Source organism: Pseudophryne corroboree, chromosome 2, assembly GCF_028390025.1.
Source record: "Pseudophryne corroboree isolate aPseCor3 chromosome 2, aPseCor3.hap2, whole genome shotgun sequence".
NCBI classification, from domain to species: Eukaryota; Metazoa; Chordata; class Amphibia; order Anura; family Myobatrachidae; genus Pseudophryne; species Pseudophryne corroboree.
The window spans coordinates 411499650-411526160 of record NC_086445.1 but is presented as its reverse complement, the minus strand read 5'-3'; the positions used below and the strand labels follow the sequence as shown (position 1 = coordinate 411526160).

The following is a 26511-nucleotide window of genomic DNA, read 5'->3' as shown; positions in this document are numbered from 1 at the left end:
GACCACAGGGTAACCCCCCGGTGGGCCCCACTACCTAAGTATTGCTGGGTCAGATGCAGAACTAGCGGCAGTGCTAGGGGGCACCAGACAAAATTTTGCCTAGGGCATCAAATTGGCTAGGGCCGGCTCTGCTTTGGCCTTTTTGTACCTGTTGGGCCAAAAGGACTGCATCTGAGAGTGATGTGTCTTTTTTGTCGGTGCTGGAGCATAAGGCAAGAATGCCGACTTACCTGCGGTAGCCGCAGAGACTAATGCATCCAGCCCATCTCCAAACAAGGCCTCACCTTTATACGGGAGAGCCTCCATATTTCTTTTGGAATCTGCATCAGCATTCCACTGGCGAATCCACAACGCCCTCCGAGCTGATACTGCCATGGTAGCGGCTTTTGAACCCAAGAGTCCAATATCTTTCATGCCTTCTAGCATGTATGCAGCATCGTCTTTGATATGACCTAATGTTAGGAGTATCTCGTCTCTATCTATAGTGTCAATTTCCAATGACAGGTTATCTGACCATTTTTCGATAGCCCTACTCACCCATGTGCAAGCAATGGTGGGCCTGAGCAATGTACCATTGGCCACATAAATAGATTTTAACGTAGTCTCCAACTTGCGGTCTGCCGGATCCTTCAGTGAAGCCGTCCCAGGTGCAGGGAGAATCACCTTTTTAGTTAACCTTGACAGGGCACTGTCTAATATGGGGGGTGACTCCCACCTTTTCCTGTCCCCTGCCGGGAAAGGATAAGCAACCTGAATCCTTTTGGGAATCTGAAATTTCTTTTCAGGGTTTACCCAAACTCCCTCAAACAAGGTATTTAGCTCATGAGAAGGAGGGAAAGTTACATTAGTTTTCCTTTCTTTATAAAAATAAGCCTTCTCCTGAGGTACAGGAGGGGCTTCCGTAACTTCCAAAACTTCCTTTATAGCAACAATCATATATTGAATGCTTTTTGCAATTTAGGATCTATCCCCCTGGAATCACTATCGTCGACACAGGAATCAGAGTTCGTGTCGGTATCAGTATGTACTATTTGTGCAAATGGTCTCTTATGTGACCCAGAGGGGTCGCCTATGGATGAAAAATCACATCTTCCACTTTCTCCAGCTTTCTGCTTGAGACTCAGATTTATCCAGTCTCTTACTGATATGATTCACACTATCACGCAATTCTTTCACCCATTCAGGCTCGTGGTGTGCCAGCAGCGCAACCACATTACAACTCTGTGTCCCTAAAATGGCTCCCTCAGGGGAAGAGCTCCCTGCCTCAGACATGTCACACATGTGCACAACCACACCACAGACACTCCGGGACTTATAGGGGACAGACCCACAGTAAAATCTGTCAGAAGGACACAGATAGGATTTGCCAGTTCACAACCCAGCGCCAGTAACACAATGTCTGTGAACACAAAATGCCCACTGACATGCAGCGCTTTTATAATGTTAAGCACACAATTATATAGCACCAAATTCACTGTGGCCCCCCGTTTTGCACCCTGATACTTGTTCAGCAGTGGAGGAGGACCAGTGTTCTTCTCTGCAGCCTGGAAGAAGAGAAAATGTGCTGGCTGACTGAGGAGGAAGCTCCGCCCCCTCAATGGCGCATTTCTCCTCAGCTTTTATGAGGCAATATTTTTATACTGGTGTGGGTAGGACTGTGCCTCAGCAACTTATGCCCCTTATTTATGCCAGTTTCAATAGGTTTTATGCTTCCCAGGGTGCCCCCAACCCCCCCCCCCCCCCCCCCCGCGCGCCCTGCACCCTGCAGTGCCTGTGTATGTGTGGGCAACATGGCGCGCTATGCTCCCGCCAGCCGCGCGGTACCTTTAGCCGTCACTTTGATTGAAGATCCTTTCTTCTAATACTCACCTGTCTTCTGACTTCTGGCTCTGCAAGGGGGGTGACGGCGTGCTGTGGGAGTGAGCACATAGCCGCAGCTAGCGTTCAGTACCCTTCAGGAGCTAATGGTGTCCGGTCAGCCAGAAGCAGAGCCATGAAACTATTCAGGAAGTTGGTTCCTACTTCTGCCCCCTAAGTCCCACGAAGCAGGGAGACTGTTGCCAGCAGTTCTCCCTGAAACTAAAAAACCTAACATAAGTCTTTTCAGAGAAACTCAGTAGAGCTCCACTGGAGTGCATCCAGTCTGCCTGGGCACATTTTCTAAACTGAGGTCTGGAGGAGGGGCATAGAGGGAGGAGCCAGTTCACACCCTTGAAAAGTCTTAAAGTGCCCATGGCTCCTGCGGAACCGTCTATACCCCATGGTACTGAAGTGGACCCCAGCATCCTCTAGGACGTATGAGAAATAGTAAGAGAAATTAAGGCTGGAATAGGGTTTGTGGGGGGCCTCTGTGTGCGTGGGCCACTGGGCGACCACACCAACTGCCTTGTTGTTAATCCTGCACTGATAAAAATTGTGTAAAAAAGTTGAACAAATCAGTGATTAAAAATGCAGTGCATTATATATCTGTCACTACTTCATTAATCAAAATATTGCTGAATGTATGTGTCATAATGGTCAATTTAATTTGTACTGCAAACTCATAATGATATTATATCTTGGTAGGTATGACGGAAGAGCAACTGCATTTTCTAGTCTACATTTTTTTATATTTTGATCCCTATTCAGGAAGTATCCTATAAGATGTAACTCCTATATCAATATATAGCTTATAAAGAAGAATATGATTGAAGTTTTAAATAAACATCGATAAGAAGGACTATGGTACCACTGTCACAATCTCCCTGCTATCATTTATCAGTACTTCAGAAGTAGGCACGTATGAGTGATTAATGCAATGATGGATATAGCTCTGGGCATTCTCCTCTGGTCGTCTACTTGTCACAGAGAAAAGATCCAGCACCACCAGCAGCATCCCTTGCAGAGAGCCAGTGTGAGTGTGAGGGGACAAAGATACTGGATGGTGGTGGGGGAGGGCGGCAGGGATGGGTGGGTAGCAGTGCAGCATGTGTCTCCCGTCAGCAGCTCGGTGATACAGCAGCTCAGTGATACAGGCCAGCCGGTGCAGTGCACACTCATTACTCAGCATGAAATTCCCTGGCTCGGTGCTGGTGTCAGTCTCCCTGTTTGTGGCAGAGACAATAACCGCCCTGTATATAAGCAGCACATACAGCTCGGGCGGGGACAAGGTTTGGCAGTATCTGACTCTCCTCTTCTGCCTTCTGCCCTGTGTGCTGGTGCAGATCAACCTCATCTTCATCCACAGGGACCTGAGCAGGGACAGACCGCTGGTGCTGCTGCTGCACCTACTACAGCTGGGACCCTTAGTCAGGTGAGGAGGGGACAGGGGGGCTCTGGTGGTTTGGCCTCTATCACCAGACAGAACGTAAATAGTATTCCAAAGCTGATACTGTATGTTATTATTACACCTCTCAATATACTAATGCACGGAGCTATAGAGAAAGGTGCTTTCCTATGGAGAGTGGGAGCATGCACCCCACCTAGTGTGTGTGTGTGTGTGTGTGTGTGTGTGTGTGTGTGTATACACACTTACACACATATACTGTATAAACCAATGTACTGCATGTAGAGATTTAATTGCCTGTGTTCATTATGATTGGTATACAGTACATTGATTAAATGGAATGAGAAAGTGTCTCCAAACTTTTGACTAGTACTGTATATATATATATATATATATATATATATATATATATACACATATACATATATATATATACACATATACATATATATAATTATATACATATACTCATATATATACATATACACATACATATATATATATACACGTACACACACATATATATATATATATATATACATATACACATACACACATATATTTATATATATATATATATATACATACATATATATATATATATATATATAACGGTTGATAGGCGGCACTCTTGGGTCTTTAAATCAAAGATCTACTGGAAACCAGATAGAGCAACGTTTCGATTTAATGAAAATCGTCGTCAGGCATGATTTTCATTAAATCGAAACGTTTCTCTATCTGGTTTCCAGTAGATCTTTGATTTAAAGACCTAAGAGTGCCGCCTATCAACCGTTATATGCTGCAGCAGTACTTTGCACAGGAGGGCACCGGGCACCATAACCTTCGTTACTGGGAGTGCCGAACATCTTTCCATTCTATATACATATATATATATATATATATATATATATATATATACACACACATATATATATATACATATATATATATATATAGCACCAATGACAGGTGGCACTCGGAGACTTTCACAAAGTGATCAACGTGGTTTAATGTGGGTCGTCAACGTTTCGGGAGACGAACTCCCTTCTTCAGGACACAGCAAATAAGTCTTGATTGATTGACTTGATTGATTGACTGAGCTCATTATGGGAAGGAGATTGGGATGTAAAGTAATAGACCAGGTTATTTGGTAGAATGATAGTAACCAATATACACATCTGTAGCACACGTGCACTTTTTTTTTCTTTTTTCCAAAACATAAAACAAGACAACAGGCTGTAAGGAGGCATAATAAATTTCCTACTTTTAAATCCCATATTGATGTTGCAAATTGTAAAATGTACTGCTTATATGTGAATAATGATTATTCATTTGTTTGTATCGGTACACTCTTTCCCTCTCTCCTGTGCCCTCTGGAATGCCACATCTGTCTGTAAACTGGTCCCCACCCATGACCAAACTCCAACTCCTTGAACCTCCTAGCCATTACAAAAACATGGATTTCCCCTTTGACACCACTTCTCTTGCTGCTCTCTCCACCGGGGGCCTCACATTCACACACACCCTCTGGCCTGGGGCTCATCCTGGTGGTGGTGTTGGGGTCCTTCTATCTTCCGGCTACTCCTACCAGCTCATACCCCCAGAACGTCCTTTACATTCTCATTTGGGGTCCATGCTATACACCTCTTCCAACCTGTTCACCTCCGAGTACCTGTCATTCACTGTCCCCGTAGCATTTCCACCAAATTCGACAACTTTCCTTTCTCACTAACTTCCTCTCTTCAAACATTCCCTCCAGTATCTTAGGTAATTTCAACACCTTAATTGATATCTCCACAAAATCCTCTGCCTCTAAATTTCTTAAGTTCACATCATACGTTTGGGCTTTCCCAGTGGACCTCCTCACCCACCCATATGATTGGGCACTTACTTGATCCGTTGCGATATTTCTGATTACTCCAACTGCTTATTCCACCTCTCTGACCATCATCTGCTCTCTTTTGAACTTGTCCCTCTTTGCTTCTACATCTCTGTCTCCTTAGGCTACCATGACTAAGCGTATTATTGAGGCTATCAACACTGTTTCCTTATCCTCTATATTCTATTCACTTCTCCTATTCTCTCTCTCATGCTTTGAAAAAGTTATTTCCCTGTACAATGCCTCCCTTACTTCTGCTCTTGACTCTGGGCCTAATTCAGACCTGATCGCAGCAGCAAATTTGTTAGCTAATGGGGAAAACCATGGGGGTAATTCCAAGTTGATCGCAGCAGGATTTTTGTTAGCAATTGGGCAAAACCATGTGCACTGCAGGGGAGGCAGATATAACATGTGCAGAGAGAGTTAGATTTGGGTGGGGTGTGTTCAATCTGCAATCTAATTTGCAGTGTAAAAATAAAGCAACCAGTATTTACCCTGCACAGAAACAAAATAACCCACCCAAATCTAACTCTTTCTGCACATGTTATATCTGTCCGCACCTGCAGTGCACATGGTTTTGCCCAATTGCTATCAAAAATCCTGCTGCGATCAACTTGGAATTACCCCCCATGTGCACTGCACGTGGGGCAGATATAACATTTGCAGAGAGAGTTAGATTTGGGTGGGTTATATTGTTTCTGTGCAGGGTAAATACTGGCTGCATTATTTTTACACTGCAATTTAGATTTCAGGTTGAGCACACCCCACCCACATCTAACTCTCTCTGCACATGTTATATCTGCCCCACCTGCAGTGCACATAGTTTTGCCCATTAGCTAACAAATTTGCTGCTGCGATCAGGTCTGAATTAGTCCCTCTCTTACTCTCTCTATCATTATTCACCCTCCCAGATCAACACCGCAACCCTGGCATTCCAAACTCATCAGATAGCTGCAAAATATTAAACATATAGCCGAGTGACAGTGGATGAAATCACACTGTAAGGCAGACTTCTTCCATTTCAAATGTATGCTTTCATCCAACAATGCTGCCCTCTCCCTATCTAAACAGTCATATCAAGAACCTCATCTCCACCCAATCCTTAAAGCCCCGGCGTCTCTTTGCCACTGTCAGCTCCCTCTTCTGCCCACCCCAACTCAACTCCCCTCCTCACTCTCTGCCCTTGACTTTGCCATTCACTTCACATCCAAAATTAACTTGTCAGAACATCATATCGCTCCAGACCCAGAGCAACTCGCCCACTCCTTTACCTGACCACCCCTCCCGATCCTTTCTACCGACCCTAACTTCTTTCTTTTACCCCATATCTGGAGAGGAAGTGATGGCCCTCATCCAGTCCCCTCCTACACCACCTCCCCGCTTGACCCTATCTCCTCCTGCCTCCTCCACTACCTCTCTACTTCTGCCTGTTCCTATCTTACCCACCTCATCAGTCTCTCCCTGTCCTCAGGCACTGTCCACTCTGCATTCAAGCATGTCCTTTTCTCCCCTATTCTTTAAAAACCTACCTTCAGATCCTAACACTTTCTCCAACTGTGGACCCATCTCTCTTTTCCCTTTTACCTCCAAACTCCTTGAGTGTGTTATTGCGTTTCTTTTCTCCTACTCCTGGCTTGACCCACTTCACTCTGGCTTCCATCCTCTCCACTCCACTGAAACTGTCCTCTAAAGTATGCAATGGCATCCTTGCTGCCAAATCCAAGGGCCACTACTCTCTGCTTATTCTGACCTCCCATTCCTCCTACAAATCCTTCACTCCCCTGGTGTGCATGATACTGCACTCTCCTGGCTGTCCGTCTACCTCTCTGACCATTCCTTCTCTGTCTCCTCCCATGACTTCACCTCCTCCCCACTTCCACTAACAGTAGGTGGCCCCAAGTTTCTGTTCATGGACCTTTCCTGTTCTCTCTCTATACATCCTCTTTAGGTAAGCTCATTAGCTCTTTTGATTTCCATTATCATATCTATGCTGATGATACTCAAATATACCTTTCCTCTCATGACCTCTCCCGTTCTCTCCTCGCTCGTATCTCCAACTGTCTCTCTGCTACCTTTTAAACTTAACATATCTAAGGCTGAGCTGATCCTCTTCCAACCGTCCTGCACAACCTCACCTCCCACAATTTAATTATCTATTGATGGCACAACTATCTCCTCTAGCCCTCAAGTATGCTGCCTTGGAGTTATCCTTAGCTCCTTCCTCTCCTTCAAACCACATAATCAGTACCTCCAGCAGTCCGGCTGTTGCCATCTCAAAATGATTTCCAGGATCAGAACCTTTCTCACCCTGGATGCTACTAAGACCCTCAGCCACTCACTGGTCATCTCCAGACAGGACAACCACCTCTCTCCACTCCAATCTATCCTCAATGCTGCTGCCCGGCTCATCTTCCTCCAAACGTATTACGTTCTACACTGGATCCCCTCTCCTTCAGAATCCAATTCAAGCTTCTCAAACTCCTTTATAAGGCCCTCATCCATTCCTCTCCCTTTTACATCTCTGACCTTATCTCCTTTTACACTCCCACCTGTCCACTTCACCAGTGGCGTAACTAGAAACTTTTCTCCCCCAAGCCAAAAAATTCTCTGGCGCCCTAACCCTGACAATTGGCATTAGAAAAGTGAAGAATTTGTGCACGCCCGGAAAAGGGGCGTTGCCTTCCTAGAATGGGTGTGACTTCATTGCAAGGGGTGTGGCATTGCAGGAAAAGACTACCATATGCCCTAGGTTTGCAACCTGCACGTCCAGACATTGGCCACCACAGGAAAAAAAAATCCCCATTTATGCCCCTTACATTATTTGTCATTTTCTCTCCTTATAGTAATGCCCCTTACACATTATGCTACACACTGCAATGGCCCTTAAACATTATGCCACATACCGTAAAGCCTGTGACACAGTATGCCATGCACCGCAATGCCCGTTATACATTATGCCACACACCGCAATGTCCGTGATACATTATGCCACACGCTGCAGTGCCCCTGAGACATTATACCACATACCACAATGCCCGTGATACAGTATACCACACACCATAATGCCCCTGAGACATACTACATACCACAACGACCGTGATGCAGTATATCACACACCGTAATGCCTGTGACACATTATGCCACACACCGCAATGTCCGTGATACATTATGCCACACAGTGCAATGCCTCTAAGACATTATACCACATAGCACAATGCCCATGATACAGTATACCACACACCGTAATGCCCCCGAGACATACCACATACCACAATGCCCGTGATACAGTATTTCACACACCGTAATGCCTGTGACACATAATGCCACACACCGCAATGTCCGTGATACATTATGCCACACACCACAATGTCCATTACACATTATGCCCTACAGTAAGGCTTCTAATTACTTTGACATTACCTGCACGTTGCCAGGGGTTTCATGCTCTTGGTTCCATGCACAATGCCATGGGTTTTCATGTTCAGGGTATCATGCTTATTGCCAGGGGTTTTATGCGCTGGGTGTCATGCTTGTTGCCAGGGAATTGTGCTCATTGCCAGGGGTTTCATGCGCTGGGTGTCAAGCTCGTTGCCAGGGGGTAATGCTCATTGCCAGGGGACTCATGCGCTGGGTGTCATGCTCGTTGCCAGGGGGCATTGCTTGTTGCTAGGGATGTGTAATGCTTGTTGCCAAGGGCTTTTCATGCTCGCTGTCAGAGTGCAAGGCAGCCGCTGCTGCGGCTGCCAGTGCTATGCGCTCCCGGGTCCTGGCACCAATTCCCGGCAGTTAAACCCTAGAGGTCAAGTATGACCTCTAGCGTGTCTAACCATGGCGGTGGACATTTTGGGAGGTACATTTAGCAGATTGACATGCGGACGGCTAGTCCACATGTCAATCTGCAGTGAACCAGCGTCGGTGCCTCCGCAGTGGCTGCGGGAGTGGTAGTTACCCCACTGCTCTTCACTCCACAACACTGCTCTTCACTTCACAAATGTATGTGGCTTCTCCTGCCACTTTCTTACTTCCTGCCATTCCTGACACCAAGATTTTTCACATGCTTCTCCCTATTTCTGGAATTCTCTACCTCTCCCCATCAAACCCAGCCATCTCTTATCCTAATTCTCTGTTCCATGCTTACTGTCTACCCCATCTGTGTCACCCTTGTCTGTCTGTCCCTCCCCTTTAGAATGTAAGCTCTCATGAGCTGGGCCCTCTTCCCTCGTGTGATTATCCTTCTCTTACTTAGACTATCCTCTAAACCAGTGATTTTCAACCTTTTTTAATACGGGGCACGCCGAACAAAATTCTAAAATTGCCAAGGCCCACCATCAGTAACCCACGAACAACCCCCCCGCCCCCTCCAAATACACACTTTGGCCCACATGGGGAATTAAACCACACATTGGTCCCCACAGTAATTAAACAAATGCACTGGCTCCCCACAGTAATTGCACATATTGTCCCCCCACAGCAATTACACATATTGTCCCCTCACATTAATTGCACATATTGTCCCCCCACAGTAATTACACACATGGGGCCCCCCACAGTAATTACACATATTGGCTCCCACATTAATTCCGCACACTGTTCACCACAGCTTTTACTGTAAATGAATACAAATACATCGGACCATACCTGTAAGTAGGTTTCAAAATCACTTTTTCTTTTGCCTCTCCCTCCCTCGGCGGCAGCCGGCAGGAGTTAATGCAGTCGTAAGCAGGGAGGTGCAGCAGGGAGCAGCACCGTGCTGGCGGCTTGCAGGCGGACAGTAATGCAGCCATGAGCAGTGAGGTGCAGCAGGGAGCAGCACTTGGCAGGTGGCTGGCAGCGGGCGGGCGGGCTTGCGGCTGGTGAGCTGGAAGGCGATATGTTACGCTGTGTTACAAAAGTGCACCTGCATGATGACGGGCAGCGCATCTCTGGCGGCACATCTGAAAGCTGCTGGCGGCACACCAGTGTGCCACGGCACAGTGGTTGGAAACCACTGCTCTAAACCATACTCCTTATAACGTCACCTAGCCCTCGGTTTCTACCACCCTTATGCTAATTTCAGTGTTTGATGCAGATATGTTTATATACCATGTCCATGTCCTACTCCAGAGGTTCTCAAACTCGGTCCTCGGGGGCACACACAGTGCATGTTTTGCAGGTAACCCAGCAGGTGCACAGGTGTATTAATTACTCACTGACACATTTTAAAAGGTCCACAGGTGGAGCTAATTATTTCACTTGCGATTCTGTGAGGAGACCTGCAAAACATGCACTGTGTGTGCCCCCGAGGACCGAGTTTGAGAACCTCTGTCCTACACTGTTTGTTTATATACAGATGTGTCCAGTTCCATCGTTGATCACTATGCGTTCGCATTGCAGACTGTATGAAATAGCATAGCATATGGTATTGGGACATATTAATTTATTAACAGTTTCTAATATAGCGCAGCATATTCCGTTGTGCTTTACAATTGGAAAAACAGTAATATAACAAAACTGGGTAAGAACTGGAAGACATAGAGGTAGGTGTCACCAGCCCACAGGACTCTCACCAGGGTGTAGTATGGTATGCCAGCGGCGGGGCTCCCGGTGACCAGCATACCGGCGCCAGGAGCCCAACCGCCGGCATACCAACAGCGCGGCGAGCACAAATGAGCCCCTTGCGGGCACGGAGGCGTGCTACGCGCGCCACGCTATTTTAATCTCCCTCCAGGTGGGTCGTGGACCCCCACGAGGGAGAAAAAGTGTCGGTATGCCAGCTGTCGGGATTCTGGCGCCGGTATACTGTGCGCCGGGATCCTGACAGTCGGCATACTGAAGACCACACCTCTCACCATTCATCAGTGTAAAGTGCATGCTGCCTCTGCACTCACACAAAGATTGACGTTTCCCCATTGTTCACACAGAGGGAAATCTCCGGAGAGATACATTTTAACCAACAGCCACATCAGTGTTACACTTGCTAATTAGTATCATTATTGTAACCTGAACTGAGTTACTTTCACAAACAAGAAAGGATCATTTTATTATGCGGATATTGTCAATTTAAAATATGGTGATTCAGAGTATAGACACTCATTTTACTTATATATTTTATACATGTTCATTTATTAATTAGTGTGTTATCACAATAAATATTTTTATATATTATATTTTTGTCAGCTCTCCTTATGCATGGTCTTTCTGTAATGCCCTAAGCGCAGCCGTTTTTCCTCTTTAACTGTCTGATATATTTAAAGGCTCATACACAGTGCCTCACGGCAGCGCTTGGGTGTCATTACATTTGGCACTCCATTTAATTTAGGCGCTTAAAGCAGTATTGTTTCTGGTTATAAAGGTAGGAAGGCCCTGCTCGCAAGCTTACACTCTATAGGGAAATAGGCATTGATACACAAGGTTAGATGCTACCTGTTGCATAATGGTCCACTAGATTGCTAGGTTCTTTAATGGGTTGTATGATATGATCACTCAGCAATTTTGGCAAAGGGTCAGACGCGGGTGGTAGTGGACAGCACTGCTCCCGCTACCAAACAATTTTTTGAATAAAGGCTACAAAGAGAATAAGGTGGTGGAACCTTTTTTGCATTATGAAAATAAAAACAGGGAAGATATGATCATTATTAACACCGATACAACCATTGAGAGTACTAGTATGGGACCAATAGAAAACAAGAAGATCAAATCAAGTAGAGAAAAACCCGGGATCACGTTTATTACAAAATATAACAGCCAATACAAAGATCTTGAATTAATTATTAAGAAACATTGGAATGTATTGCTACAAGATCCCATTCTGCGAGAATATATTACGGAACAACCAAGGTTTGTCTACCGAAGAGCTGACAATATTCAATCCAGGGTGGTCACCAGCACGCTTGACACAGGGAAGAAAAAGAACCCCATTACATCCAAAGGTTTTTATCGTTGTGGGTCCTGTCAAATGTGCAGAAATTGTAAGGGAACCCAGTCTGCGATTACAAAATATATATCCACCACCAACTCTAAGGAATTTGCTATCAACGACTTCATCACTTGCGACAGTAAGAACGTAGTCTATCTACTGGAATGTGTCTGTAAAAAACAGTACGTAGGTAGAACTACACGCAAGTTGAAAGAAAGGACCAGTGAACATTTGCGGAATATTAAGAAGGGACTGAGCACACATGGATTATCATCTCACTTTATGAATGAACATCAGTGCAACACTGCCCATTTAGTCTCCTTTTGTGGGATCCATTCCATCCGGAACAATTGGAGAAAAAATGACACAGAAGAAAGATTGGCGCGAAAAGAAATGGAAACCATCTTTAATCTCAGTTCATTGGTCCCCAAAGGTCTAAATTTGGACTTTGAGACCAAATGGTTTCTGTAACTTTTATTAATTACCTTCATAACCTTATTATTTTCCCTTCTGGGGTCCGAATATTTTTGAATACCCCAGATTCTATGTGTGATGGAAAACAAAACATTGCCCTTTCAGTATTGTTTGCTCCTATGCTGTTATATTACCAGTACAGTTCTTATGGTTTATATGGTTTATATCCTCCTTATTTTTTCCTTTTTTTACCATTTTACCCTTGGAATATGTTCAATATTGCCCCATCCCCATGGGATGTATTTACATGAGATTTCCTCCTTGGTATATTATATTATAGCCCCACCAGCCTTTCAGGATGTCTTTTCAATAACATAGGGCACATTGGGATGTGTTATTATTGTTTGGGGACTATATAATGTTCATATATTTTCCATTTTTTGTTTACCATTTTCTCATACAATTGCCCCATTAGTGTCCCAGGATGTTATATATATGACCATATTATTTCCAGACACCAGGGGGCCCCCTGGTACGTAGAATGCACCATGTTACGAAACCCCACTTCCGTGTTCGTGGACCGCACGCCGCATCCTGCATCAGTACGCACCACACGTTAAGGATGCAGTGTACGCGAGACCTCATACTTATTGCGCCCGCTCCCGTCACACGTCAGTGACGTAGTTCAGAGCCGTGGAACGCAAGGGTCGCCGTCCCGGCGCGGACTGCACGTAATCTGTGCACGACGCGCGGGACGTACAGCTCTCTCTCCACGTCACTTGTCAGTGATTGAAGTTTAGCCCGCACGGCCCCCTTTTTCCTCGTCATATCCCTATTTCAGGATTCCAGGGACCTTATAAGGGCCGCACCGGACATCCGCCGGAAGTGGCTTGTGTTCCACGAACTGGAACGCAAGCCAGTAATTGATAGTTTGGAGGTGTTTTTATCATTTAAACACAGTTTAAAATCACGTTTTTTGGTATAATACTTATAAGTTACCATCTGCTCTTCCTATACATAATTCTATTTGATTCCCATAGCTTAATATAAGGGATCCACTTTATGGTTTAGAATTAATTACCCCTCCCCGCCCCATAGGGGGAAGGACTGATATTTTATGAGATAAAAGGACAGGATTTGTCTTGTACGCTTACCTTGAGAAAGACTGTATGTCGAAACTCGTTGGTTTTATCTGGAGGACACCTGTTTATTTGGGGGTAAAGTCCCTGGGAGTGTGACGATCCGGACATCACTACTATCCAGGTTCTGTTTATTTCATCTGCCCCCCAGGTCACATGTGCCTCTATACACATCATTGTAGATGTATTTTTAATGGATTATGATTACATTTCCTTTTTTTACATAACTTGGGTAAACCCTTTTTTTCATAAAAGAGGGATAATCTCCTCCATACAATTTGACATCTAAATTGGCTAGTGACAACCAAATGGTGGTTCCCTGTTTCTGCTTGTATTGTGTGGGAGCACGAGAGAAAGCAGAAAGAAGGAGGCTGCAAGAAAGTTCATCCTGGTAATAAACCAGTGCCAGTTCCAGAAAGATAGAACACTAGTGGAAAAATCATCAAAAGATACCTTTATGAGTTTCGTCCTTCATTGTTTTTACGTGAGTAGAGTACGCCTCTTCTTTTTATGTGCCTCTCTCCTTCATCTGTTAAAGATACCTTTATATGAGGATCCTTACATATGTTTATGTAAGTGTGGTACGTCTCTCTTGTTTACATTATTTAGAATTTTTGCTTTGCCTTCCTCTCACGGGTGGGATATACCGCACTATTGGTTTTTATATTGCTTACATTCTCGGTTCCACCTCGGAGACTGCTTACCACTTGTGCCACTTGGGAGACTGCATATCGATATGAAGAGGCACTACTAGAAGGACGAGCCACCGATTGGGAAAAAGAAACCTTTATGAGCTTCTAACATCTTGATTCCACGTGAGTACGGTGTGTACCTAAAAGAAAAATAAATACCCATTTCCCTACTCACCAAAGATACCTTTATATGAGGATTTGCTTACGTATTACCGTAAGTTTGGTACGCCGAAATTTGCCTCTACTGTTCAGAATATCCCCAGCTCCCTTTATCATCTTTTCAAGTTTTTGTTTGAGACATACTATACTATTAGTCTCTTTGTCATTTGTGTCTCTGAGGAAATCACATACCAGCCCTGGAAGATCTCCCCCTCTTCATGGACATCCACCTCACGGACTTTTGATGGGAAAAGAAACCTTTACGAATACAGACGCTTCTTTGTCGACGTGAGTACGGTGTGTACCCCGTGGAATTGTTCTCTGCTTCCAGGAACTCTTTTTCCCCCCGAATACCCCTTCTTCAAGATTTCACACATTCTTCCATTATTTGGGACATTTGGGACATTTGTCATCCATTGTTTGGACATATTCACCATACACGCAATACTGTAATCTGTGTTGGGTAGCGCGTTTAGGTGGTGGAACCTTTTTCTTTTTGATAATTTACCCCCTTGGAGGTTGTGTCACATCTCCCTCTACACACCCTTCGCTGCCACCCAGAGAGCGCGGTAGGATTTTCTCCATTTTTTGTATCCATAAGTTTAGGGGGAGCCAGCAGCAGGTGCAGAACACGAGTAGCTGGGAGCAATTCTCCTGTTACCCATGGAAACAGCCCAGAACGCGGGGAAGCGTTCGCAGGAGTGTGCAAACTCCGCTCCCATAGATATCAATGGTGTGATCACCTGCCTTGGTACAGTATGCTAGTATGCATTGCGGCACCGCCACACCACGCTACTATATGCAGCAACAAACTATGGGGTCGATTCAATTCACTGACAGTTGAATAGCAAACTCCCGGCGCTATTCAATTCAGCTCCAGTTAAGTCGGCTAAGGCCCGTTCTCGCCGACTTAACAGGTTGAATTGTCGGGAGAACGGGCATTCTCCGACTTAACTCCCCGGCGCGATGCTGATTCCCGACAGAATCAGCCTCGCGGCAGCACTTTTGTCGGGTTTCTTCTCTCGTCCCCCGGGGGTGAGAGAAGAATTCCCGACAATTGAGGGTCACTTGTCGCTGTATTGAATAGCGCCGGCGCCATTCAACTGTCAGTGAATTGAATCGACCCCAGTGAGGACATATCCTTACTTTGTTAGGTGCTGCGAAGTCCTTGTGGTGCCAAATAAATAAAGGATGATAATGATGACGATAATAATAATAATAATAATAATAATACACACACATACATATGCTTGAATGCTCAAAATATAAAATGGTTTGGACCTGTTTCATTCAAATGCATAACCACTTTCCTTTTTTTCGCCACTTAATTTGATTATCTGGGATTTTATCCTACACTCTTATTGTCTACGATATATGTTTATGCCTTTTTATCTATTTAAGATACTGTAGTACTCCATTTTCTATTTTAAAGAAGGACTGATAAAAGTTTTTTGGAGCAATTATATATCATTTCTAAAGTGTACCCCACAAAAAGAGTCTCCTTTTCTTTTCTTGGTCTTTTTTTACTCTTGTGGCACCACCAACATATTTTCTACTTTTATACACCCTAGGACAGTGATTTCCAAACTTTTATGAATCATGGCGCCCTATAATGTAAGCATTTTTTCTTCGCAGCACCCCTAGACTAAAAGTTTCTTATTGAGAAATTAAGAAAACAATATTAAATTTAGTAAATTGTGCTTACCTGTCATCCTTAGGGTCAATTATGTGAGGGTGGACAGAGTTACACTTCTAAACAATGTACAGAAAATGGTGTGCCACTTAAACAAGTGCAGTAGGAAGCAGTCTAAAATATGTCACCTTTTCTATAGAAGTCTATCCAAAAATGTCTAGCACACCAACCTACAGTATATAGAAAATCAGAATTGGGACAGTGGCACTTCACACAAACAGCAAATAACAAAACAATCTAAAATACTTAGGGGGTCATTCCGAGTTGATCGTAGCTGTGCTAAATTTAGCACAGCTACGATCAGGCACTCAGACATGCGGGGGGATGTCCAGCACAGGGCTGGTCCGCCCCGCAAGTCAGTGCCTGCCCCCCCCCCCCCCCCTTCCCGCAGAAGTGCAAAAGGATCGCACAGCGGTAATGCTTTTGCATTTAAAGAGCAACTCCCGGCCAGCGCAGCTCCTGCAGCTGGCCGGGAGAACCTCTTCGCTGCCCCGGGTCGCAGCGGCTGTGTGTGACGTCACGCAGCCGCCGCGGCCCGCCCCCACAACGGTCCGTCCACGCCTGCATTGGCCGGATCGCGCCCCCTAAAAGGCGGCTTAATGCCTCCTTCCAGCCCCCTCCCGACCAGCGACCACCAATGCCTGTCAGTCAGGCAGAGGCGATCGCTAGGCAACGACGGTCTTTGGCCGATCGCACTGACCTGATACGCACTGGTGCGATAAACTGCACCGTGCAATCGGGTCAGAATGACCCCCTTAATCCATTGATATAGGGCCTAATTCAGAGTTGATCGCAGCAGCAAATTTGTTAGCAGTTGGGCCAAATCAAGGGGGTAATTCTGAGTTGATCGCAGCAGAAATTCTGTTAGCAACTGGGCAAAACCATGTGCACTGCAGGGGAGGCAGATATAACATGTGCAGAGAGAGTTAGATTTGGGTGTGGTGAGTTCAATCTGCAATCTAATTTGCAGTGTAAAAATAAAGCAGCCAGTATTACCCTGCACAGAAATAAAATAACCCACCCAAATCTAACTCTCTCTGCAAATGTTATATCTGCCACACCTGCAGTGCACATGGTTTTGCCCAGTTGCTAACAGAATTCCTGCTGCGATCAACTTGGAATTACCCCCCATGTGCGCTGCAGGGGAGGCAGATATAACATGTGCAGAGAGAGTTAGATTTGGGTGGGGTGTGTTCTAACTGAAATCTAAATTGCAGTGTAAAATAAAGCAGCCAGTATTTACCCTGCACAGAAACAAAATAACCCACCCAAATCTAACTCTCTATGCACATGTTATATCTGCCCCCCCCCCCCCCCCTGCAGTGCACATGGTTTTGCCCAACTGCTAACAAATTTGCTGCTGGGATCAACTCTGAATTTCCCCCCAATGTACGCTACGCAGATCAATTAAATTGAACTCCACGTTAGGGGATACTGGTTTGTTAGCAAACCAAAAAAGCACAGTAATGGGCAAAAACATGTTGCACTGCAGGAGGGGCAGATGTAACATGTGCAGAGAGAGTTAGATTCAGGTGGGGTGTGTTCAAACTGAAATCAAAATTGCAGCGTAAAAATTAAGCAGCCAGTATTTACCCTGCACAGAAACAATATAACCCACCCAAATCTAAATCTCTCAGCACGTTACATCTGCCCCACCTGCAGTGCAACTTGGGTTTGCCCAATTGCTAACTTTTTTGGTTTTCTAACAAACCTGAATAATCCCCTAGGACCAGAATCTGCTGTTCAGTGCAATCCTACAGTCACTAGCAAGTTTAATATTTAACATGATCATTTCCAGATCATTTGAATAGATAAGCAATGCTAATAAGAACTTAGTGGTCTATTTACTAAACCTTGGATGGAGATATAGTGGACAGAGATAAAGTACCAGCCAATCAGCTCCTAACTGACATGGCAGTTAGGAGCTGATTGGCTGGTACTTTACCTCCGTCCTCTTTATCTCCATCCAAGGCTTAGTAAATAGACCCCTTAAGCATGTTAAGGAGCTCATTCTTACATGCACTTTTCTATCACACTTCCTTTCGTTTTGGAAACATTGAATGCTATGGTGCCATTCCCGGTATCCCGATGATAGAGCACCAATATATAGGTCGACATATATAGTCAACATGCATTATTGCGACAGGTACAAAGGTCAACAGGTGAAAGGTTGACAGTACTTAAGATCAATAGGTACAAAAGGTTGACAGGTTAAAAATATCAACATGACAATGGTAGGTCGACATATGTTTCTCTAGCATCCATAAGGGATATTGGGGAATTAGTACGATGGGGTATTGGGGGTAATTCTGAGTTGATCGCAGCAGCAAGATTGTTAGCAATTGGGCAAAACCTTGTGCACTGCAGGGGGGGGGGGGGGGGGGGGATATATAACATTTGCAGAGAGAGTTAGATTTGGGTGGGTTATTTTGTTTCTGTGCAGGGTAAATACTGGCTGTTTTATTTTTACACTGCAATTTAGATTTCAGTTAGAATACACCCCACCCAAATCTAACTCTCTGCAGTCTGCACATGTTATATCTGCCCCTCCTGCAGTGCACATGGGCCCTCATTCCGAGTTGTTCGCTCGTTATTTTTCATCGCATCGCAGCGATTTTCCGCTAACTGCGCATGCGCAATGTTCGAACTGCGGCTGCGCCAAGTAAATTTGCTAAGAAGTTTGGTATTTTACTCACGGCATTACGAGGTTTTTTCTTCGTTCTGGTGATTGTAGTGTGATTGACAGGAAGTGGGTGTTTCTGGGCGGAAACTGGCCGTTTTATGGGTGTGTGTGAAAAAACGCTGCAGTTTCTGGGAAAACCGTGGGAGTGGCTGGAGAAACGGGGGAGTGTCTGGGCGAACGCTGGGTGTGTTTGTGACGTCAAACCAGGAACGAAACTGACTGAACTGATCGCAGTGGCAGAGTAAGTGTTGAGCTACTCAGAAACTGCTTAGAAATTTCTATTCGCAATTTTGAGAATCTTTCGTTCGCAATTCTGCTAAGCTAAGATACACTCCCAGAAAAGCTAAAAGCAGCTTGCGAGCGAACAACTCGGAATGAGGGCCATGGTTTTGCCCAACTGCTAACAAATTTGCTGCTGTGATCAACTCAGAATTACCCCCATAGATGGGATCCAAAGGAGCTAGTGCACTTTCAATTTCTTCAGCTGGGTGTGCTGGCTCCTCCCCTCTATTCCCCCTCCAACAGGCAGTTTAGAAAAAAGTGCCCTCAGGAGAGAATGCACACTCTGGAGCTTCAGAGAGTTTTCTCCAGTTTCTTTTAAAACTTTATTATTTTCGGTATGCTGTTTGGGTATCAGCATACCTGCACCGTGGGAGTTAGGGGTTGGGGCGGTCACCGGCCTCTATAAGGTGTCAAAGCCTCTTCCCCGCTGCAGGACCACCGTCCTGAGAGGTTGTTGTACAGCGGGGCACTGCGCCTTAGCGGTCACAATCGCAGCACACCGCACACCCCTAACATTGCCTGAAGGTGACGACAGTGGTGAGTACAAACCAGGGGCCACGCTAGGGGGTTCCCCTGGTTCTTGGTGCAGCAAAGACGCAGGGGCGGCATACGGGACCCTCCAGGGGGGACCCGCTATAGCCCTCCTGTGTACACTGGCAGCGGTAGTGAAAACTAACACTTGCTGTGAAGTTTTACACTTGTATGGAGACTTTGCCAATATAAATATCACTAAAGCTCTGGCGCCATTACAGGGGGCAGAGCTTCCTCAGAGCGGGACCAGTGCCGTTTTGGCACCTTCCTCTGATTACAGCTGCAGCAGCAGGCACACACAGCTCCTCCAGACACTGATACGCAGGAAAACCGGTACAGGGGTGTAGCAAAAGGGGAGAGCCGCTATTGTACATAATCTGTGTCCTGAAAAGTACAAAGACTCTGGTGTTACACCGTGATATAATAGCTTGCAGCCTCACTGGGGCTGCTTAGCTTGGGTGTGCTGTTCCCTTCTCTCTGTCTCCCTCTCACATACAGTAAGGGCAGGCTTGCTATTGTATTATTTGTCTGTGTGTATGTGTATATAAGTGTTGTTTACTGTGAACATGGTAAAACACCAATTATGCAATGTATGTCACACCAGATTCTCTCCCTCTACATCTGGTTCCATATCATGTGAACAATGCAGCCAGTCCTCAGAGCTCAGTGAGGGGGCTGGGGAGGAGGGTCTGGAGCCTTCCTGGCTAAGTGCCATAAAATCCATGATGTCAGATATGTCATCTCAGCTCACTGCTAATACTAAAAAAACTCAACAACTGCAGCAGTCTGTGGCAGACCTAGCTGCAAGGGCAGATGTTCCACAGCCCCTCTCCCCTTAGATCAGGACCACAAAAGTGTGGGTTACCTGCTTTACTCTCAGACTCTGATGAGGAGACACAGGAGGAGGGGGAGGAATTGGATCCTGTTACTGGGGATTCCCCTTCTACAGAGGGTATTGAGCCCCTCATTCTAGCTATTCAGGATGTGTTAAAACTCCCTCTAGAGGACGCTGCGGCACAGCAGTCGTTTTTTTCTTAACACAGAACACTTTCCCTGATTCTGCAGAGTTAGATGACCTGTTTATTAAGTTAGCCAGGAAAAATCCAGATAAAAAAAGACGGTTTTTGCACACTTTCCCATTTGCTCCAGAAGGCAGGAAAATCTGGGAAGAACCCCTGGCTGTTGACGTATCAGTCTCTCGCCTATCTAAAAAGACCGTACTGCCAGCTTCGGGCTCCTTTACCATAATGGACCCTGGGGATAGAAAAATAGAGACTACACTGAAGTCTATCTACACTGCAGCAGGTATATCACAAAGACCGGTCATTGCAGGTTGCTGGATGACTCATGCATTCATACGTGGGCTACTCCGATTCAGGAGGGCCTCTCAGGGGATATGTCCCTGGTCACTACAGTGACTCTCCTAAAACACATTCAGGACACTGCACGCATCCTGTGTGACTCTCTCAAGGAGATAGGCAATATTATTGCTCGGACCACTGCTATGGCAGTGTCGGCGCGCAGATCTTTGTGGTTGCGTCAGTGGATAGCGGACGCAGAGTCCAAGCGCAGTGTGGAGTCTCTCCCTTTTTCAGGGGATTGGCCCTTTGGGGTGGAATTGGATACGTGAATTTCTTAAGTTACTGCGGGCAAATCCACGTTTCTCCCCTCTGGGGCCCCACTGGCTAGACGTTCCTACCCGGGGCCGTCTATCCAGTCCTTTCAGTCTAACAGATTTAGATCTAGGGCCAGAGTTGCCTCCAATGCGGATAGAGGCACCAGAGGTAAGACAATAAAACCAGCAATCGCAGGTTCCCAGGAGAGCACCAGCTCAGCTTCCACTAAGGCCTCAGCATGACAGTGCCCACCCACACTGAGGGGATCTCGAGGTGGGAGCTCGACTGTGTCACTTCAGCCACATCTGGGAAAGCTCCTGCCAGGATACTTGGGTAAGGGACCTCATTTCTCAGGGCTACAAGCTGGAGTTCGACGGCGCTCCTCCCCAACGATTTTTCAAATCAAGCTTACCAGCTTTGGAGGATACGCGTGTTACGCTGCAACAGGCCATCCCAAAATTGGTCCAGTCCCAAGTCATTGTTCCAGTGCCACTGCAACAACAGGGAAAGGGTTACTACTCCAACCTGTTCGTGGTACCAAAACTGGACGGTTCGGTAAGGCCCATTTCTCCGGCAGGGTCCACAGGTTATCCACAGGATAACATTGGGATATGATGGAGCGACAGCGGATTGGCATCAAACGATCACATGCTTTCTGGTCTCCCAGGATGCAACGGGCTCGTCCATATAATCCCGCCCACCGACTCAGTCAAATCATTTTTTTTGTTTGGTGCGGCAGAAGCCGGACTATGGTCACAGGGCTGCTGTGTTTGGCAGCCCTAAGCTTTATTTGATTTATTTTTATAGTCTTGCTATTTTTTTTGAGTGATCTTTCCTAACAGCGTCTTACACGCATATTGGAAAGAGTCGTTCCAACATCTTTCCGCCGGGTCGCAAACAACGCTTACCCATGGTACAAGTGCTATCTCGACGGGCGTCTGTGTCGGATGTAACTAGCAGGTCCAGCAGACGTTACCAGGCTGTGGACGGAGCATGGGGAGAAGGTAAGGCATTGGTTCCGCTTAGAAGGGGAATACGGACACAGCTGCACTGTTTTGGGAGGAGACTACCAAACAGTAGCTGGCGCGCCGCCACCACGGGTGCTCCAGCTCTAGGCTTTAGGGATCATAAGGCACCAGGTTTAGTTTGAGGCTGCGATCCCTAGGGTTGATGTCAGCAGTGGGGAGTCAGACGCTCTCCTGGTCGCCCCTCCCCCCAGTTCATGACCAGTTACCGTGCGTCTCCCGCCATGAACTGATTGCCTCACTTCCGTCTCAGATGCTACCACGAGGAGACTCGGTCGCAGCATAGGCTGCTGCGTCTGTATACACTAAGGTTTACCGCTAAGAGACCGGGTCGCAGACATGAGTGTCTGCATGCACTAGCGTTCACTGAGCGTCTGTGTCCACTAAAAATTACTGGAGCGGCAGTGTACACTAGTAGCGTCTGGATCCACTCAGCGGTTGCCAACGTATTGATCGATCCTGGAAGTGGGGTGAGTCTCCCTGTATCCCACTCTACGGAGTAACGGTTATACAGCACTAAATTTCTATCTACTTTTGTTAGTATGAATAGTTAAGTTTAGTGCCTATTGCATGTGAGTTTTGTACAATACTGTGGTTTTCTCCACAACTGCGTCTGAATACATTAAAATAACTGTATAGAACAGAATACAGTAAATGTACTCCTACATACTTGAAATGTGTTCGTAGTTGATAATATGCTCATATGACTAATATATAACATGTGACGGATTGCTAGTGTGATTGCTGACTTTATATATGTTTGTCAGTGTTTTCTTCTGAACCTCAATGCTGGTGCTTGGGTTGGGGTCAGATTAATATCACTTTTATGCATATAAAGTGTTTTCAGTCACAGATTGTGTAGTATACTGTGGAAAAGCTGATTGTTTATCATGTCTAAGAGCGGCAAAGGTGACGAGGTTATAATAACAGTAACCCCAACACTCAAAACATGTTTATCCTGCAAGGTGGGGTTATCAACTCAAACTCTGGCACACGATGGGTTATGTGCAAATTATTTTGCGTTTCAGCAGATTGCAAGGCAGATCCCTGTTCAAAGACAAGTAGATCCAACTTGGGCTGTGTTTGCACAAACCTTATCCAGTATAGCTGACAAGTTGGTCCCTGCAGCTTCAACCCCAGGAATAGGGTACACTTTTAACCCATCCATGCAGCTCCCATCTTATGGTATAGCCCCTACAGTTTCTACAAGTTAACAAGCTGATAAACCAAGGTTAAATATATCATCAAATTCACAGGCTACACAGGATGATACAACAGATGATGACTCCATATACTCTACTTCACCATATGAAGAACAAATGGAGGGTTTCAGCTCAGAAGATATAGCTGAGTTAATTGGAGCAATTAAGGCTATTCTGTCTCTAGAGGATTCAGCTGAGCCAATAATTAAAACTAAAGCACCTGTGTTTAAACGTCCCAAAACAGTTAGGGTTGAGTTTCCAGGGTCAGAGGAACTGACGGAAATCATGGAGGAACCGTGGGCTACGCCCAATAGGAAATATAGAATTCCAAAAAAATGGGATTCTTACTACCCTTTTCCAACTGGGGACTGTTTAAAAAGAGAAGTGCCTCCTAAGGTAGATACACACGTCATTCGACTAGTGCGAAAATCTATTTTACCTTTGCCATCTACGTCATTAAATGATGTCACAGACAGAAGAGTTGATGGTTTTTTGAAAAACATATTTTCTCTGTCAGGGGCAGTCATAAGGCCTGCTATGGCCTCAGCCTGGATGGCAAAAGCGGTAGTTGAATGGGCTGAAGAACTGGCATATGGGCTCTCAGCACCTACTAGGGAGCAGGAGTCCGATATAGCCCATATGAAACAGGCTGCACTATTCCTAGAAGAAGCAGCAATGGATATGGGTACGATTGCTTCTAAAGCATCTGCCTTAATAGTAGCTGTTCGCAGAGCAATTTGGCTACGTACATGGAAAGCTGATTCAGAATCCAAAAAGGTTCTGAAAGTTTTGCCTTTTGTTGGGAACATTCTTTTTGGTAAGGAACTGACAGATATTCTGGAGTCAGAAGCTGAATCCAAGAAGGTCAGGTTTCCTGACAGTTATAATCCTAAACCTAAGGGCTCGGGGTTTCGGCCATTTCGGTGGCAAGGTAAAACAAAAGCTAAAAATTAATCAAGCAAACCCAGTACAATAAGTCTGGTAAAGCAAAGAAGCAATGGGCCACTAGAGGGCCAGCTTCCAAACCAGAACAGAAATCATCAGCCTGATGGTGCGGGCCTCCACCTGGGGGACTCCAAGGTAGGGGGCCGTCTTCTTCAGTTTGCACACATATGGCAGCAGTCGACAACAGATGCTTGGGTGCAAAAAGTGGTATCTCTGGGTTATGTTTTCCCTTTCAAGAAGCAGCCTCCTCAAAGATTTTTTTGCACCAGCCCGTCTCATATAGAGCCGAAGGCCAGAGCCCTGCAAGAAGCAGTTCAGAAATTGCTTCAGTCCGGGGTAATTATTCCAGTACCCCCGGCACAACGGGGGCAGTGTTTTTACTCCAACCTATTTTTGGTCCAGAAGCCAAATGGGTCATTTCGGCCCATCCTCAATCTCAAAATGTTAAACAAATACACTTGGGTCCCAAGGTTCCACATGGAGACGTTACGTTCCATAGTTTTGGTCATGGAACCAGGGGATTGCATGGTATCTCTGGATATACAGGATGCTTACCTGCATGTGCCTATAGCATTGTCCCATCAGTGTTACCTCAGGTTCGCTATCCTCCAGCAACATTTTCATTTCCAGGCATTACCCTTTGGGTTAGCCACAGCCCCCAGAGTATTTACCAAGATCATGGTGGTTATGGCAGCTTATCTCCGCAAGCAGGGAATAAGGATTTTCCCATACCTCGACGATCTTTTAATCCTGGCACAATCCCTGGAATTGCTCTTGAGCCATCCTCAACAGACAATAACTTGTCTACAGAAACACGGATTGCTCATAAATTGGGCAAAGTCGTCTCTGATTCCGTCACAACGGATGATTCACTTAGGGGCTGTATTGGATTCAAGTCTGCAGAAAATATTTTTACCTGTGGAAAAGATATCCAAGGTGCAGTCAATGATTCAGGAATTGTTGTACAGTCAAACAATATCAGTTCACACGGCAATGCGAGTGATGGGGTTGATGGTGTCAACTTTCGACATGGTGGAATATGCACAATTCCACTCAAGACCGTTGCAACATCTGATTCTGACCAGATGGAATGGAGTACATCAGACAATAAAGAAACAAATGATGGTACTTCCAGTAAAGGTAAAAAGGTCATTAGCCTGGTGGCTACAAACATCCCATCTAGACAAGGGGAGACCCTTTTGGATATCAGATTGGGAGATCCTGACGGATGCCAGTCTTCAGGGCTGGGGAGCAGTGTCCGCAAAAATATGGTTCCAGGGAATATGGACCATAGAAGAATGTTGCCTGCCAATAAACCTATTAGAAATTCGGGCCATATACATGGCACTTATCAGGCAAAGGACATTTTGCAAGGAAAACCAGTCCAGATCCGCTCGGACAATGCAACGGCAGTAGCGTACCTCAACCATCAGGGAGGAACTCACAGCCAAAAAGCAACGAAGGAAGTAAGTCACATACTGAAGTGGGCAGAACTCCATCTTCCAGCATTGTCCACAGTGTTCGTTCCAGGAGTCCTAAACTGGGAAGCAGACTTTCTCAGTCGACACACCATTCGAGCAACCGAATGGGCTCTACACCCGGAAGTATTTCAGACTCTAGTAGACAATTGGGGGTTGCCAGAGATAGATCTCATGGCATTCCGTCTGAACAACAAAGTTCCGGCATACGGGTCAAGAACAAAAGACCCCGCTGCGATCCTTGTGGACGCACTGACAGTGAAATGGGAATTTCATCTGGCATATCTGTTTCCGCCAATCTTCCTGATACCCAGGGTGGTGAGGAAAATAAAGCAAGCAAAAGGTGCAGTGATTCTAATAGCTTCAGCTTGGCCCAGAAGACATTGGTACATAGATCTGCAGAGGATGTCGATGGATGCTCCAATGCTGCTCCCTCAACGTCCAGATCTACTGATGCAGGGTCCTTGTTATCACAGGCAGCTGGATCGGCTGTCTTTGACCGCGTGGCTGTTGAAACCTCTATCCTGAAGTCAAGAGGTTTTTCACAACAGGTAATTCAAACAATGCTCAGAGCAAGGAAACCCTCCTCTGCTCGCATTTATCACCGAATATG

The 26511-nt window shown here is 45.7% G+C and overlaps 1 protein-coding gene across 1 annotated transcript in view; it reads left to right on the top strand.

Moving 5' to 3' along the window:
* The first annotated feature begins 2964 nt into the window (after positions 1-2964).
* Positions 2965-26511, top strand: part of XK (X-linked Kx blood group antigen, Kell and VPS13A binding protein) — a 44512-nt gene continuing 20965 nt past the window's right edge. Inside the window, exon 1 of the mRNA XM_063953459.1 lies at positions 2965-3292. Within this exon, the coding sequence (XP_063809529.1) occupies positions 3048-3292 (245 nt within the window). The 5' untranslated portion in view covers positions 2965-3047. The remainder of the gene's footprint in view (positions 3293-26511) is intronic.